At 33.6% G+C, this 17,874-nt stretch overlaps 1 protein-coding gene across 1 annotated transcript; it reads left to right on the top strand.

Moving 5' to 3' along the window:
• Nucleotides 1-496: 496 nt before the first annotated feature.
• On the top strand, nt 497-16,949 carry LOC117122780 (patatin-like phospholipase domain-containing protein 2). The gene is made up of 8 exons (XM_033268521.1): nt 497-863; nt 2,669-2,901; nt 3,607-3,672; nt 5,229-5,499; nt 7,784-8,272; nt 9,027-9,162; nt 13,686-13,805; nt 14,288-16,949. The coding sequence occupies exons 1-8, from the start codon at nt 707-709 to the stop codon at nt 14,709-14,711; spliced, it is 1,896 nt and encodes a 631-aa protein (XP_033124412.1). The 5' UTR covers nt 497-706; the 3' UTR covers nt 14,712-16,949.
• Nucleotides 16,950-17,874: the final 925 nt, after the last annotated feature.

The following is a 17,874-nucleotide window of genomic DNA, read 5'->3' as shown; positions in this document are numbered from 1 at the left end:
TTTTTTAATTTATATTTTTCTAATTAGAGACCAAAGCTGCTAAAGGCCATGAAAACCCCGGTCCCAAAAGTGGTCTTTAATTGAAGGGAGACTGATTATATTGAATTAAATAATCATGGAGGTATAAAATTGGTTACTGTAATCATCCTGGTATATAATAAGCACTCTCTGTTTAGTAAAACCATTTCAGACATGGCCATCTACCGCCCTCTGTGTATAATCAAATCAATGACGGTTCTGTTCCGTAATCTGCGTCACTACTTGCTATGACCAAAATGATAATAAATTTTAAAATAACTACGTTTAAGTGATCAAATATCTTTAAAATATAAATTAGTTTAGATGGTTCATTTACGATCAATTTCTGTACTAAAGTCTTTATTAAAATTGACTAAAGTAAGCTCATATATCAATAGGGGTGGTGCACCCGGATATCACATGCTTTTGTTTGATAAATGAAAATACTACTACTACTGACTGTACTACCTACCACGACATAAATGTAAACAAGGAGCATATCGGTCAACTCTGTTTGTAATATGTGTGTGATGTTCATAGTTTCAGTCTAGTGTAATAAGCCTAGCTGCTACTGGTGCTTTATTGTTGAACGTATTTATTAGTAACGTGAATTCACAACACATTCAACTACAATTACGAAAAAAACCTTCTTGTGTTTGCTGAAATAATAAGCAGTTTGGGATTGAAAATGGAAGTGTCGTTTGCTGGCTGTGGCTTCCTCGGCGTGTACCACATTGGGGTTGCCAGTGCATTTAGACAATATGCTCCTCACCTCATACAAAAAGCCTGTGGGGCCTCTGCTGGTGCCTTAGCTGCTTGTATATTAACGTGTGATATGGAACTTGGTAAGTAATTTTTTTATTCATTTATTTATTTTTTATTTTATTTCTATTTTTTTTTTTACAAAACAAGCCGGAAAAATTTCATATGTGAAAACAAATAATGTTTTCTATAGCGGAAAATATGTTAACTCTATCAGCCTAGGCCTAGCCATTAGCTTACCCTAGTCTAGGTTTTAGGCCTTGTCTTCGGACAACCTCGACAGCCACCGCTAGGCCTATTCATTCGTGACCTTCATTGGTTAATTTAATTTTGAAGGTGTGTCTCAGCCTGCTCCAATGGCGGACTGTTTCAGTTACACGCCTATGTTGTGGCCTTTGTCTCTTTGTTTTGTTTTCCCTGGCCTCTTGTGTCTTAATTAAGACTTACATACATTGGCACTGTATTAATAAATTCTCATCTGAGGTTCAGATGCGAATTTCTTTTTCAAGACATTTGTGGAAAGACCATACACAACATATTTCAAACAAGTTCAGTTAATTTCTTTTGTAATAAGCTCAACCAGTTAATTGCTCAACCAATTACTCCATGTTTTGACAGAGAATAGAAGGCTTGTCCAGGCTATAGTATACAAAACAAATCATAAAAAAATAGTACTAGTAGCTGAAAAGTACTGGTATGAAAATAAATCTTTCTTGTATTGTGACAGATGGTTTTTTTGGTGTCATAGATCTGACTCATTTCTGTCAGTCATATCGGTGTGTCAAAATTAGCATGGTTTTTATCTTAATACCCTTTGTAAACTTGGATTATTTCTGGACATGAATCAGACTACACATTGCCTTAATATCTCTACTAATATAGCTGGATTGATCATTGCGGATGGTTTTTAGTGAAGTCCCGATGCCATGTTGGGGGCCTAAGTGACGTACCAGTTTAGATTTGTTTTTTGGTTTTTTTGCATTGTTTAAATTATTTTTAAAATAACGATTCTTGCAATACTTTTTAATAATAAATTTAAATAAACGTAATGATTATTTTTCAAATCATTTAACCACGGAACGCAAGTATTTATGCAGTTTAAAATAGCGCAAGGAAAGTTAAATTACGTAGTTAGTGATCAACGTCACTATAACAATGCGACTTTACCCGTGCTTTTAAATCTGCATTACAGTTCACATCATATCGTCTAGCGGTCACAGGGACCGGAGTTTGATTTGTCATACTGTACGACACCATCAGTGCCAGGAACACTGCACATAAGCACGAACATATATCATCATCATGTTAAGTTGGCCAGAAAATGAACCGTTAAACAAATAATGTTCGCATTCAGGCTTTATCTGCAATGATAATTTTTTATTTGCAAAGATTATAGTGTCAGTGGGCCAGCGATAAGTTATAAACTATTGATTCAAGTACAGTATGCTTGGCCAAGGACATAAATATGTCACTGATGTAAAATGTAGCCAATGATTGGGCTAGTAAAATAACCAATGGGTTAGTGGAACAGTAAACTAGCCCAGTGGGCTAGTCATTGAAGAAAGTTATAATCGAGCCCTGTTAATAATGTTGTGGTTTAATGCCAGGTGGCGCTGCACTGCGGCTGCCGCGGGTCAACGGGTGCCCATCCCAAATTTGCAATTTTAAGTTGAACGAGGACAAATGAAGAATTATTATTTATTTTTTAATGTAGACTGAAAAGAGTGAAAAATTCTTTCAAATATTAATACCAAAATACTTTTTTTTTTTAATAGTGTAGGTAAATCCTAAGTTAATAATCAAGAGTGAGTCTATTTTTAATCATTTTGTTAATTAAATTTTTGAATTATTAAATTTTTAATGCATCCGTAAATTTCCCATCTTATAGGTTCTATTACACAAGATGTTTTAAACATGGCAAGACGAGCTCGTTCTAGGACGCTAGGCCCCCTACACCCTAGCTTCAATATTCAACAAATCCTGAAGGATGGTCTCATTCGCGTACTTCCGTTTGATGCATACAAAAAAGTCTCGGGCAATATATTCATCTCACTCACTAGACTGTCTGACCGCAAGAATGTCATTATCTCAGAGTTCGACAGCAATGAAGACTTAATACAGGTTAGTGGCAAAAGGTCCTTATTGAAAGCCAATGTCATAAAATTTAATTCCTCTTTCCTTTTGTTAATAGAGGACTGACCATACAGTACCTACAATACACCAGGCACTGTACCTACTGAATCACCAAAGATCTTATAATGAACTAAAGATTGCGCACGCCGCAATTTTTCACGTACAGTTAAGAAAAAAGTATCAATTTACATCGCGCCCTTTTGCTCAATCAAGTATTATGAACATTAATGGCGTACCAACGGTATACTATCTTTGTTACCTTTGGAATGGAACTGAAAGATTTGCTATGTCACTCTGGAAGTAAGAAATTAAACTACAGTACAATAAGGTATAGAGTCGTACTGTATAGCAGCTAGACATGTAATCTGTCGGTAGGTAGGACTAAATGTAGAGCCCTATGGTAAGTCCAACCTCTCAAGTGTCATCCGTCATTTTTCTTTGAATTTTTAAAAACTTGATATTGCCTCTAGTTAAATTGTGATTATTCAGTCTAAAACTTTGTCCACACTATAAAATTTTGTGTGAGAAATTTGTGTGATTTGCCTATATATGGGCATGATGATGTCATTATACCCAAATATGGGCATATCACATTTATTTGTCACATAAAGTTTGATAGTGTACACACAGCTTCTTTTTTGTTTGACAGACTATTTGGGCAAATGTAGATTCTTTCTCAATTCTTTTTCACAGGTGTTGCTATGTAGTGCATTTATTCCCTTTTATTCTGGGATTATACCTCCATCGTACAAAGGGGTGGTAAGTTGGTATTATTATTGTTGATATCATAATTGAAGGACCTGACTATTTTAAAATAATAAGGAATTGGACATATTATTTGATTGGAGTATTGTGCTTGAACTCCAGTGAGGTTAAAGGTCGAGAGTTGAAGCACCTGGGCCTAATTTAACAATGGTATAAATTTTTTTATGACCATCTGGAAGAGTTCAAGTGCACATCTGGATTATGATATGTTTTTTTCTTTAAAATATAAAAATCTAAAAACACTTTAAAATTAAACCTGTGATATTTCATCAGGTTTGTCTAAATTTTACAAACAGAATTTTAGTTTAATACTATTAATTTGATTAAAAAAATTACTTTTCCAAATGGTATGATTTCAAGCAAATGTTCTATCTTCATTGTTCAACTATGAAGGGCATAGCTAACATTGAGCAAGATAGGATATTACGGCAATTAATATTTAAATGATATTGCCAAGTTGATGTCTTTTTTATATTATTTACCAAACATAATTACTCAAAGAGTTCCAAGCATTACTTTTACCCAGGTGTTATTTATATTGTGCATTTGTCCTCTTTGTCCTTCAACTAGGGTGTCAATGACACAGGTGTTTGTTTTTTTTTTGTATTATCTTTTTAAAAGTTTTTATTATTTTACAATATTTACATTAAATGTATAGGATAGATAGTATTTTTTTAATCACATTAATATTTATTTCTGAAATGTCCGAACATTCACCAGTGGTATTGAAGATACAAGATTATACAATTAACTGTATGACTCTGGGTGAAATAATGGTGGTGGGGCTACTCAGCCTTGAAGTTTTCTACCAAGTCTAAAGCTAATTTCATTGGCCTTCCACCCACCGTTATTAACCTACTTTTCCATCCTTAAAATGCACTATTCAGAGGCGGATCCAGAAATGTCCAAAAGGGGGGGGGGGCGGAAGGGGTCCGAAAGTTGGGCCGATTGAGACAACACTGTCGTAAGGAGTCTGGGGAATGCCCCCGCAAAATGTTTGTGTTCTAGACGCCCGAACATAACATTTGAGGCATTCTTGGCCATCATTTTTTTCTTTTTCTCTCTTTTTTCCTTTTTTTTTCTTTTTTTACCTCCCGAAAGGGGGAACCGGGGCCCCCCTAAATCCGCCCCTAAATCCGCCCCTGCTATTATTAGAGTTTACCAATGTTATCACCCACCCACCCTTAAAATAGCAATCACCCACTCTTAGTTCTCAACAGCTACAACCCTAAGACTTTTGCAAATTTAAAGAAAATTTGAAATGTACAGAATAATTTAATGTAATAATATTAAAAATGTTTGAAATATATTTAAAATACTCCACTACACTGTATCTTAAAAATACTGTACAATAAAGGAAAATGTACGCAAATTTGAAGTACTGTATTTAAAAACAACAAAAGTAAACAATTTGCATCAGGCACCAATTTTTAAACATCATGAAGAATTTTTGATTGGCTATGTGTACACTGTGTGTCCAAATAGTCACACTACTACTTTTACTTTTTTTTTAAACTCACACAGAATATTTTTTTGTTTTCGCTCTATAGAAATATGTCGATGGTGGAATAAGTGACAATCTGCCCTCTCTTGGAGATGACACTATCACTGTCTCGCCATTTTCCGGGGAAAGTGACATATGCCCACCCTCTGATGACTTTAGCAGCTATCTACAATTATCGCTATCCAACACGTATATACAGATCACCCCAAGTAATTTATATCGCCTGTCCAGGGCGCTCTTTCCTCCCGATCCAGAAATTTTGAGAAAGATGTGTGAGCAAGGATTTGATGACACTCTTAAATATCTACAGAAAAATAGTGAGTTAATGTATATTTATTATATTAGATAAATTTCACATTCTTATACATACCTTTTTTGAAAATTGAAATATCTTTATTTCATTCTAATTTACAAAAATAATTAAATGATAATTATCATTTAGTAATAATAATAATGATATCAAGCATTTGTAGTGCGTAGCGATAGTATCTGTTCCGAGGGAACGCTCATGGATAAATTTTATTAGATTGTATGTAGTTTTTTTAGATGTAAATGTTTTCATTTTTTCTCTGATTTTCTCATTTTTATAGTCGTATACATTTATTTTACAATACATTCTGTCCTTTTCATCAGTGAACTCATTTGTTTTTCCCAGCCCAATATTTTCCCTTTTCATTATTTTAACTTTATCTATCCATTTAATCCCCCTTTACATAATCCTCCTTACAAAAATCTTCCAAGTTTCCTTCCCCTTTTGATTTTAGTTTATACTCTCCCATATGAAATTTTGAAAAATTCTGAATGGCCTTTACTGTCACAATAAAAAATTGTAACCTTGTCCTCAGATTCAATGTCATGTGACATTGTTACTCAATAACCAAGTAAATCACATATTGTAGTGATTTATCAGGTATTGATGTTGAAAGGATTTTGAATACAGTGAAAATGATGATTATCAATGCCATATAGTGAATATTCACAGATAGTTCATTCAATATTGAATAGAAATGCTATCATAGGTGATAATAGTGCCCCTACAGTAATACTAATGTAAACACTTTTATTGGAAATATGACATACTGTATTGAGCTAGTCACATGCAATACCGTTTATGGGTGGTGCAGTAATATAATTATTATTTTGATATTATCCCATAAAGCAACATGCTTTTCAATGAAATTGAAAATATGGTGTAAATTTAATTTTAATTCTATTTTCGAAAACATTATTTAATGTGCCTTTTTTATGGGTCACATTTTAAAAAATTTCATTTTTAAAGCACTGTCCAAATTTTATTTGACAAAAAAATATGACAATCTTATTATTGTATATGGTCATGATGACATCACATCATGACCATATGCAGTAGGCACATCAGGCATGAGTATTGTATTGACATACAACAGTTTTTTGTCAACGAGAATTTAATAGTGTCAACAGAGCTTCAGTGTACGAAACAAACACTTGTTTCACTGACTTCTTCACCCCTCCTTTCCCTAAAGTATTCAAGAAGATACTTAATTAATTATATAGCAAGTGAGAAATTTAATTTTCCAAAATTATTGGACAATAAAAATTAATCTGTATCTGTAAAAAACTCAATAAAATGAACATGGTCATTTTTTAAAAGTTTCATAAAACAGTATGTGCACTCTTTGACCCTTTAATTTTCACCAGCATATGTTTTGTAGTAAATATAAACATATGGATGACCCAAAAAGTAACTGGCAAATTGCAGCATACTGACCATAGGGTATCTTGTCAGATGTCCAGTACTTTAAATGAATTACTCTTTTTGAGTTCAGGTTTGTACAAATTGAATCAAATCAATCTGCTTGAGAAAGCAGATGAAAGATTGGCACTGAAATCTTCAACTCCAAATGCAAAATAACCTTTATGTTTCCCTTGCTCTTTACTCATCATTTTAAAATTTATATTTTCATTTCAACATTCTTATTGATTTACTGAACCAAGGCCAAGTACTGGTCAAGGAGAAATGGAGTAAATGAAGCAGCAACATAAAGATGCAATTCTAAATTGGCTGTGTTGAAATTATTGATTTGAAACAAATAATCTCATTAGATATACAATTATTATCTAATAAAAAAAAAAGTAGGACTCAAATGAGCCACACTGAAATCCTGTATTTATTCCATATCCCAAAATTTATGAATTTAGATATTACTTTCAATTTTTTCTTTTGATTTAAACCAGAAATATGTTGAGAACCCCTATCATGGGACCAAAAAAGTATACCCTTAATACTGATGTCCCCTGAATAGGGGTTGGCCATAGTGTTAAAATAAATTTTCGCCTGTTTTATGTCCTGAAAAGTGTCCCCTAAAAAGTGGTGTCACCTTAATAGTGGTGTCACGAAAGGAGGAGTTCTACTGTATGTAGTCACATTGATCTATAAAAAAAAAAGAAATGAATGTTTAACTTTTTATTTGTTAATTGAGTTTTGGTCTCTTGCAGATTTCATTTTGCTGTCATTGGCTTGTCCAGTTGACAAATACTTTGTTAGACTTGTAAAATTGTTTTTTTCTTGTAGAGTATACAGAGACACCATTTATGTACTAAGTTTACTTTTTTTTCCCTCAGCTATTATTCCATGCAACAAGCACATAGAGCACTACAGATCAGCTTCAGTTCCCTCCATAGACATAACCCCACAACAACAAAAAGAAATCCGCAAGTATTATACCTCTTTACCGAGGCATGCCTCAACACCTAATATACGCATCGGACCGTATCAGCAAAATCCACCACAAAAACCACAAGAAGAAGATATGCAACAAGAAGATACGCCACGAGATATGCAACGCCAACCGCAGCAACGAAACAGATGCAACTCAGAAGGCACAAATCGTGACAACAATAATGATTTCACCCTACCTAGATCGTTCTTTGGAGACGAACTAACAGATATCTGCGAGAAGGAAGAGCTGTGGTTGGAATGGACAGACGAAGATTTCTTCAGTGAGGATGAAGTCGATGGAGAGGATGACAGCACATATCATTGCGAAGATTGTCGCAAACATACACATCATTTAAAAGTTATAAAGAAGCTACCTCCTCCAGTTATTGCAGGTAAAATAGCAAAAGAAGTACCAGTATTTCAGAAAACAAGTTTGTCTAGTATGTTTTAGAGACTCAAAAAATATATATTTTTACTTTTTTTTAAATGAAGGACTGTTTTTTCCACTAATCCAGAAAAAGTGAAGACAAGAAAAAATAATACATGAATTTAATCATTAAAATGGACCAAATAACTTAACAATTTTCAATGATAAGAGAGATCAAAACATATCCCTTTTTAGCCAAGTTTTTAACTATAATATTCATCTTAAATTGATTTAGCAGCCATTTAAGGTGTGCAAAGTGTGAAAAGTATTATAAATCTTCGTCAGTTGAGTTGAATGCTTGTATTTTGATATTAACTTAATACTAAAATATGGCAGTACATAGTCTTACTTTGAATTCTGTTCATTCTTCAAAATCAAATGGCATGATACACAGACAGTACTATTGAGTTGAGTCTTAAAGTGTAGTAGCAACTAATGATTTGGAGCACAGTTCACCCTCAAATTCGAGACGTCGTGACCCTTGGGATCTGAGAATGTGGGGTGGTCTCGAAGTTCGGTCTCGATTTAAGCGTTAGCTTTTGTGTTTAAAAAGGTTGAAGTCCTATGAAGTGCCTGATAATTTATGAAAATGATCTCAAATTAGAAGGCTTTTCATATTGAAGAGATCATAAATTGGAGGAAGAACTATATAAAAGATTGTAGACAAAATAAAGGTTGCAATCTTTAAATATGGTCAATATAATTTTATATTTTCACAGCCTTAGAAGAAGCCAGTAATTCAGTTAACAAAGGTCTAATGAACTATATTTATAACAACAGAATATACCAGGCAATATCATTATTTACTCTACCATACATTCTACCAATTGAAACTGCTTTAACATACTCAGTAAGGTAAGAGCCGCTCTATTTTTTTTTGTTGGTAAACAACCTACATCAATTTTAGTGGCATTGGTAAACTACTGATAATAAATATTTATGTTGTATTTTTTTCGGCCCAATATTTTCCTCATTACTTTAACTTTATCTATCAATTTAATCCCCCTTTACTTAATCCTTCTTACAAAAATCTTCCCAGTTTCCTTTCCCTTTTTGATTTTAATTTACAGTACTCTCCCATATGGAATTTTGAATAATTCTGAATGGCCTTTACTGTCACAATAAAAATTGTAACCTTGTCCTCAGATTCAATGTCATGTGACATTGTTATTCAATAACCAAGTAAATCACATGTTGTAGTTATTTATCAGGTAGTGATGTTGAAAGGATTTTGAATACAGTGAAAATGATGATTATCAATGCCATATTGAATATTCACAGATAGTTCATTCAATATTGAATAGAAATGCTATCATAGGTGATAATAGTGTCCCTATTACTAATGTAAACACTTCATTGGAAATATGACATACTGTATTGAGCTAGTCACATGCAATACCGTTTATGGGAGGTACAGTAATATAATTAATATTTTGATACTATCCCATAAAGCAACATGCTTTTCAATGAAATTGAAAATATGGTGTAAATTTAATTTTAATTCTATTTTAAAACATTATTTAATATGCCTTTTTATGGGTCACATTTTTTAAAATTTCATTTTTAAAGCACTGTCCAAATTTTATTTGACAAAAAAATATGACAATCTATTGTATATGGTCATGATGACATCACATCATGACCATATACAGTAGGCACATCAGACATGAGTATTGTATTGACATACAACAGTTTTTTGTCAAAGAAAATTTAATAATGTCAACAGAGCTTCAGTGTACGAAACAAACACTTGTTTCACTGACTTCTTCACCCCTTTACTGTATGTCTTTGTTTTGGAGCTTCCATACTCTATTATAGTACTACCATCTATGTACAGTATTACATTCCTTTGATAAATGATTTAAGAATGATAATGATTATGCTTTTAAATTTACGGTCAGTTTTTTTACATAGTACAAAAAGACATAAAAGCAAAATGTGTTGGTCATTGTCAAAATTTTAAAACACTTTGTAAATTTTTTTAATTAACTTTTTCATAATTTCTTAGAATATTTTAAATCCAACAGTGAGAACATATTAAGTTAAACTGTATGCACAAATATTAATTAGCCAGAGTTCACGAGTATATTAACTATGTGCCAGCTAGTTACAGTACTACCGTATTATAAAAATAATGACTGCTCAAGAGGGGAATGATGAAATCTATTGCCCCATGTTGCTGTGGAGATCGTAGCCTACTACTGTATGCTTTCACCACACATTAAAACACCTCAATTGAAATAGTGAAACCTAGAAAGAAGATGAGTTTGTATGTGGTGAATCATTGACATGCAAACAGCGGGGAACACATTCAAATTCCCCAACAGCCTATAGAATAGAGTTAAAAGTCATTACTTGTACAACAAATTAGAGGTGACCCTGGTTGGAAACTGCTCTGATTGGTCAAGGAGGTTTGGTGGATGGATTTCTGGAATGTGCGAGAGCGAGTCATGAATTTGCTACCCCGAAAAATGTGGAACTTTGGTAATTTGGTGGGGGGAAGTGCGTACACCCCTCCCTCCCGCCTGATGTTGTCATAAGTTCTTGGGTTCAGTATTTGGACATGTAGTCTCATGACAATACATGTGACCAATTTACTTCTGTCCAGTGTAGTATTGAAGATGTATTGTGGCATGAAAATTATTAAAAAATATCTTGACAATTTTTTAAGTAACTTTGCTAATTTTTAAGTAACATAAAAATTATCAACTTGAAAATAGTTTAATTTTAGTGTGTTTAAAAAATGTTTACCAAAAAGTGATAGGACCATTTTCCGACACTAAAAGTGTTTTTATTATAGTTTTTTTTTAATAATTATCCACTATAAAAATACACATTCAATAATCGCTATGCTCAAATTTATAACTGGCATGTTTTACCGAAAACTACATGTCCAACTTAAAAATTTCAAAATTAATTTTTATGATTATTTTTTTCATTTTTAGGGGACAATGCATCTGTAATATTAATGAAAAATATTTCCCAATCCAACCTTACATAAGAAAATTATTACTGATTGATTTCCTGCCATTGTGATGGGATCAAAGGTTGGCCAGTGTGTTGTAAATGCACATACTATAGGTTTGTAATAATGATAGTGCAGTATTTTCTAAGAGGCAGTTTATTTAAAGGTCAATGCAAAGGTCAAGTAATATTTACACATTATATCAGTTACTTCCGCCTGTAGAACCAAGATAAATTTGCTTTCCTAAAATAGAAAATATTCAAACCCAAAAATAGAATAAATGAGGACGTGGCTGACATCCATATTTGAACAGTCAATACTTTATGATAATGAAAAATATGAAATAATGGTAGGGATTACAAATCAACCCAGTGAGATTAATCAAGGAGTGTGGGTTATATGGTTCAGCCATACCCCTTTACATACCTACTCCTTGATAAAGCAAGACACCAGAACAATTGGTAATTGGTTCTGTCTGAGGGTATTGGCTTGGGGTGGGAATGTAAATAAACTAGATAGGGATAGGATAGATAGACTGGTGAGGAGGCAGGGAGGATGGTTGGGTATCGGTTGCCCGTGGTGGACACAGTCTACCACGAACAGTTGAGCAAGAAGTTCTGTTCGATATTCGATTCACCCACTTCATTCAGATATTGCCAACTGTTACACTGAATGTAGTGGTAGACTGAGGCCACCATGGGTCTCTATAGAATGCCATCATCACTCCTAACCCCCCCAGAGGAATTAGGGACTTCAGTAGTAAACATCAGAGGTAGAGGGTTTTCAATGTGGGTGGCCAGTATTTATTAATAACAAGTTAATACAAATATATCATAACTTATTATTATTATTATTATTGTTATCATTATTATTAATAGTTTATTATTAATGATATTATTATTATTATTATTATTATTAGTTAATTGTCTTATGCTTTTTCACATTGTTGTATCCAGCCATGAAATTTCCCCGTAGTGGGATAAATAAAGTATCCTTGTTGCAGTTGTAATTCTTATACTGTCTACCTTCACCTCAAAATTGTTATTTTAGAAGCCACAGTTGAAATTAAAGTATTAGATTTATGCTTGAAATTTGATATGGTTGCTTACTCCACACATACCAGTAATCATTTTCATTTTCCACTACCAGAATGAACTAAGTCGATTAGGATTGATTTAAAAATTTAATTGATGTAGTGTGTATCCAGGAGAGTGAGTTATTTTTAGCTTACCTTAAATGAAGATATGGATAGGATAGCATGTACAGATGAGGCATGCTATCCCAAAACAGCAGACTGTCCCAGAATATGTTAATAAGACTGCTGGAGCGGATGCAGAATTTGGTGGTAAGGGATGCCTGAGAGTCCATACCACCTCAGCCTCACCATGGTTGTTGCTGATCAGGGGAGAAAATGTTGAGAATATGGACCTCTGGTGTCTGAAAATTGCACTCTCTTACCTCAAAAATATTACCGGTAATTCATATCAACAATACAATACAGATTCTTCTTAATACAATTTAGGGGTGTACGATCGCACCGTTTGCACCCCCCTCCCCCTGCATTCACCCCAGAGACTGTGACATTTACTTGTAATACACAATCTCTGCTGGTAGGGATCATGTTGTATACTTTAATCAAATGCACTGCTGGGTTCTGTTTACTCTCTTTTTATGCTGAACTTGGTCGCCTTCTTCGCCAACTGAATAACAGCAACAGTCATGTGTTGACGCCCTCTCTGTTAAACAATTCACCAAATAACAGTGGGTACTAATTGTCTACCGAGAACTATTATAAGGTGGTCATGTAAAAGTATAGGAAAAGGCTATTGGGCAGCAAATCTAGGAGCCTGGGCCTAACAAGTCATGAAAACCTCATTCATTCTCTTTTGGAGAATTGGCAAACCATTCTAACAATGTTTTCAAGTTAAATCCAAGTGTGACCCTTGGACACTGATTATGCCCATTGGAGCTCATCACCGTAATTCATATCACTGCACATCTGAAATATTAATTAAAGGTTCTCTGTATTAAGTACAGACAAAACATCATGCTGGCACTACAGTGCCTACGATGATGCAACAGTATTGTTAATGCATTGTTGTATTCAAATATTGGCAGACTTTTAAAGTTGATGGTTCCTTTATTGTACCTACTCCAGATGTTGCATAATCAATGCTATTGTGACACAATAGCATTTCAGACAGATTGCATTTAGCCAATTTGTAAAAACATCTAAGTGTTGATATAAAATGCAAGGTTTCTTTACAATGGCAAAAGTATTTTGAATTCCTAAAAGATAAAACAATACTATTATTCTAATTTTGTATTCCCCATGTAAATTTTAAACCATTGTATTGTATTGAAGTGTTTTTTCCTTAAAAATAAATTTGATAAACTGAATCTGTTCTTGTAGATTTGCCAAGTGGCTACCATACCTCCCAGCTGATTCGCAGTGGTTTTTATGCGGCCTAGGAAGTCTTATTAAATACATCATAGGTAACTTAAATTCTGGAAGGCATGAATTTAGTGCAAGGTAAGCTATATGATCCAGCCAAATGTGGTCGAAAATATTGTCATTAGGAATAAACAATATATAGAGCTGCAATTACAAGTTAGGGAAATCAGTCCAGTTGTAGCACCAGCAGGTAGAATTTGCCCTCCCCCTCTCCATAAATTGCTAATCCAAATTACGTTGTTCTGATTGCTAATCTCTATTGTAGTCTAAAAGCACAATTTGGGTCATTCTAAGCCATAAAAACTCTCCCCTGCAAGACCCTTCCTGAGATTTTTATTTCAGGACCCTGACTGAGGCTCTAGTCAGCCCCTGGTTCGGACCCTCCTGTCGAATATGTTGGATAACCTGTCAGCAAATTTCTGGAGCCACCGCTGAGTCAGCCATGCATGATATTGACGGGATGTTGACATTTTCAAAAACCATTCATATTATGCACTACTTTTACTGTAGTAAATGAGTGTTTTTATTTAGTCATTTAACATGAATCTTAATATTTTCAGATTTTCATGTCAATTAGCAGTAACCGAAGACCTCCTCAAACCATTGGCAGGTTACCCTGTGACCTCTGTTGGTCATGCATCAGCAATTACAGACTGTGACACCTGCAGTATTGAAGCATTGGACATTGCAACATCTCCGAAGAAGCGCCATAATTTCAATTTCCGCTTTGCAATGGAAATGACATCAGATTTACCCGATTCCGTCCTCGAATCATTTGACATGTGTGAAGACGTTTTCACGCCATCGCATCCATTACCTACCTCACACATAAACGAACCGTGTAGCGTTGCATGTGATACGTTTGATTACACATTGAGGATGACAGACGAGATGGACAGTAGTGCTGCAAATCATTACCTTCATGTTACGCAGACAGTAAATCATGAAACCAATGAGAGCCACGTCAGCGTACAAGAGGTTTAATGAAATAAATTTGAACAATAAAGTACAATGTGCGCAGTTATCTGATTGGTCAGTGAATATTTGAATGCTCTAGTTGTTATTTACTTTGATCCATGCAAATCCATTGCAACTTACTAAGTTGCAATGGATTTATTAGGGAGGTTTCGCATGCGAACACATACGGTTAGTGTGATGAATAGGTCATTATTTATAACATACGCCGGGTGCTATCCGCTAACTGTGTGGATGACACGCATATCTCGCTCACTACACATACATGAAAAATGTGTATCAAAATTATGAATTTCTAGTACGATCTTCGTTTTTTTTTTGTTTTTTTTTTCACATTTTACAGTAAGTTTAAAAAAATTAATTTATCTTTAATATATACGTGCCATTTTGTGACTTTTAAAGACAGCAAGTTACGATAAGATGCCTCTCATTTTGGAGTATTAAAAAATGTTTGGTGTTTGGTGGTGTTGGGATTTTCCTGTAGGCCTTGGCCTAGCTTACAGTAGCCAGGCATTTTTGGGTCACAAAATATCCAACTCATCTGAGCAAAAATGGAAGAATTATTATTCGGCTACCACTTCCAATTTCCAAAACCTTACATACCAACACTTTAGGACATGCCAAAATTTGATTTTGAGAAGCATGATGAGAGAAGAAAACAGAATAACTAGCCCCTAGGCTAGGCCAAGGGCCCAACGCTTAAAATTTGCTGTCATTGCGAAAACCACAGCATGGCTACAAACCGTTGCGTACACATATTCGTTCGCTTGTGAACCTTTTTATTATCTATCTTATATAGTGTGAACTCAAGTCCAATATTGTTTAAAACTTAATATTCATAAAATGAAGTGTAGAATATGGTACTTGCGGAGAAATCAATTTATTTGGATATGTTATTTTGAATCAAAATCTATAGACTTGAAATTTCGAAGTGTTCTATACCTCACCTGAGAAGACTGAGGAAAGCAGCTGTTTAAATATATTATTAAGGTCTTAGCTGTATTTTTTAAGTAAATTTAAGTTTAAAGGCAATAATGTTTAGAGTGTTATGATGCTGTTCTATTTGATGAATTATTGATTTATTTTTGTATTATTTATTTATGAATATTTAATTTATAATATCTGATAAAAGGTGATCATTCCAGAATTAATGCAGGTATGTTATGTTTTATTTTGTGATTATTTTTTTAAAATATTCTTCAGTAAATAAGAATGAAAGATAATATTAGTATTATATTTTAAAGAATAATAATGAATGATGAATAATACTAACATTATTATCGTTATAATAAACACACACCAGTAATTGGAGAATGCCAAATTTACTGTAAGACTTAATTAAGTTATTAAAGGTAAAGCAACAACTGAACCCATTCAAGCATGGTATTGATCTGATTATGCAAATTAGTATCAGGTCTTATGCAACATTACATGTATCCATATAAATAATCCATACTTTGAAATGGTAGCAATTGTATAATATTTTAGGGCTGTTAATTTAATTTTTTAACAGTTGAAAACCAATGCAAACAAAGATTTTTTTTTTTCATGGCAATATACAGTAGTTTATTTGGACGAATTATAGATACTGTGCTGGGCTTTTGTGGGTCTATTTTTGATGTGATGGTATTTAAAGAAAATGCAGCTATCAGGGGCCCTGCAGACCACCTCACGCGAGCGCATAGGCGTTACACCACTGATGAAGCTGCTTAACATAATCATTGCAATTTCAAACATTGTGTCATAAGCTAACATATTTGAGCAATAACAAAGTTCATTATTGCATAAATACGTTGTATATTAGCTATAAAATTAGAACAAGAAAATATTTTTCTGGCCAGATGACTAATGTATAAGTACATGGCCCCGGGGCAGCAAAGCGTGGGAGCTTTCAAAATTTTTTTTTTTCCAAATACACCTTATTATTTTCAAAGAATTGTTTTGTCCTGGGGCACTGGCGTGAACTGAATTATTTTGGTCTGCGTCTCGTTAGCAGTTGATAACTTATTACATTTCATCAAAGAGTATGAATTGTAAGAGGTCCGACTGCCTAGATTTTTTATTCACACAATGAAACGTAAAAAAGTACTATCACAAGGTACTGTTCAAAACTTGTGAAGGAGTTGGACCTCATTCAGTTCTATACTTTGATTTCATGCTTTTAAATAAGCAATTTAGTGTTTGAAATGAATACTTATTATGGTATTTAATACTGTAAATTTACAAAGAAAGGAACATGATATATATTGTATAAAAGGAAATTGTATTTTTTGTGAACATTTCACTTAAAGTGCACAAAAAAGTTGTACATGTTATGTTTGTGAAACACTTTATATTATAGCATTTATTGTTATACATAGTAGCTAAACAAAATTTTATGCTTTTCCCCTTTAAGCACAAATATTGATACCTCATATATAACATAATTTAATGTTAACTAAGTATTATAAATATTTTGTAAGTGCAATTTAGTTTGCAATTTTTAGAGATGCAGCATTTGCAGCACAGTTAAGAGGTACATACAGATTATTAACCCTTTCCCATCTGCGCTACTACCAGAGCGTGAAACTGTAGATGATTTGTGGCAAAGACAAGCCAAACCAGTCACTCGTCGCAAATCATGTTTCAGAGAAAATGGCTAAAACATGCCGGAATGTCAAATTTTTGAAAATATATTTTATTGCACGAAACTTACCTTTACATATCTACACATCATTCTATGCTGTTATTTTCCCCATTTTCAATGTTAAAACAATACTTTTTAAGGATTTAAAGATAGTTTCTGCGTGAGAAATGCCTGAAATCATAAACTTTGACGGTTAATTTCTCATATATTGTTCTTTAAACAGCTGTGTGGTTAAACGCTTGTAACTTCATAAGGAAATGTCCGATTTGAATGATTTTTTTTACCATTTTATAGCTATTATTTTACTCTCTAACACTGTATCAATAACTCAAAATCGATTTTTGCGACGAGTGACTGGTTTGGCTTGTCTTTGACACATTTTCACTTTACCAACATCTGTCATGCTCTTAAACTGGCATAGAAATTGTATTTTTAATATGATCTCTGACACAATCATTCTGAAAGCTAATTACAGTAGAACCCCTATTAATGGGATAACTTCAGGACAAAAAAAGTGTTCACTTAATGAGTGTTCCCTGAATAGGG

Source organism: Anneissia japonica, unplaced genomic scaffold, assembly GCF_011630105.1.
Source record: "Anneissia japonica isolate Jap-2015-1 unplaced genomic scaffold, ASM1163010v1 scaffold3032_len512176_cov184, whole genome shotgun sequence".
Lineage (NCBI taxonomy): Eukaryota > Metazoa > Echinodermata > Crinoidea > Comatulida > Comatulidae > Anneissia > Anneissia japonica.
This window is presented reverse-complemented; position numbering and strand designations above follow the sequence as displayed.

Excerpts from the sequence above, each read along its gene's own strand:
- LOC117122780 (XM_033268521.1), top strand. The coding sequence starts at position 707 with ATGGAAGTGTCGTTTGCTGGCTGTGGCTTCCTCGGCGTGTACCACATT. Across the intron at positions 5,500-7,783 it reads TAAATATCTACAGAAAAATA|CTATTATTCCATGCAACAAG; the intron begins GTGAGTTAATGT and ends TTTTTCCCTCAG. Across the intron at positions 8,273-9,026 it reads ACCTCCTCCAGTTATTGCAG|CCTTAGAAGAAGCCAGTAAT; the intron begins GTAAAATAGCAA and ends ATATTTTCACAG.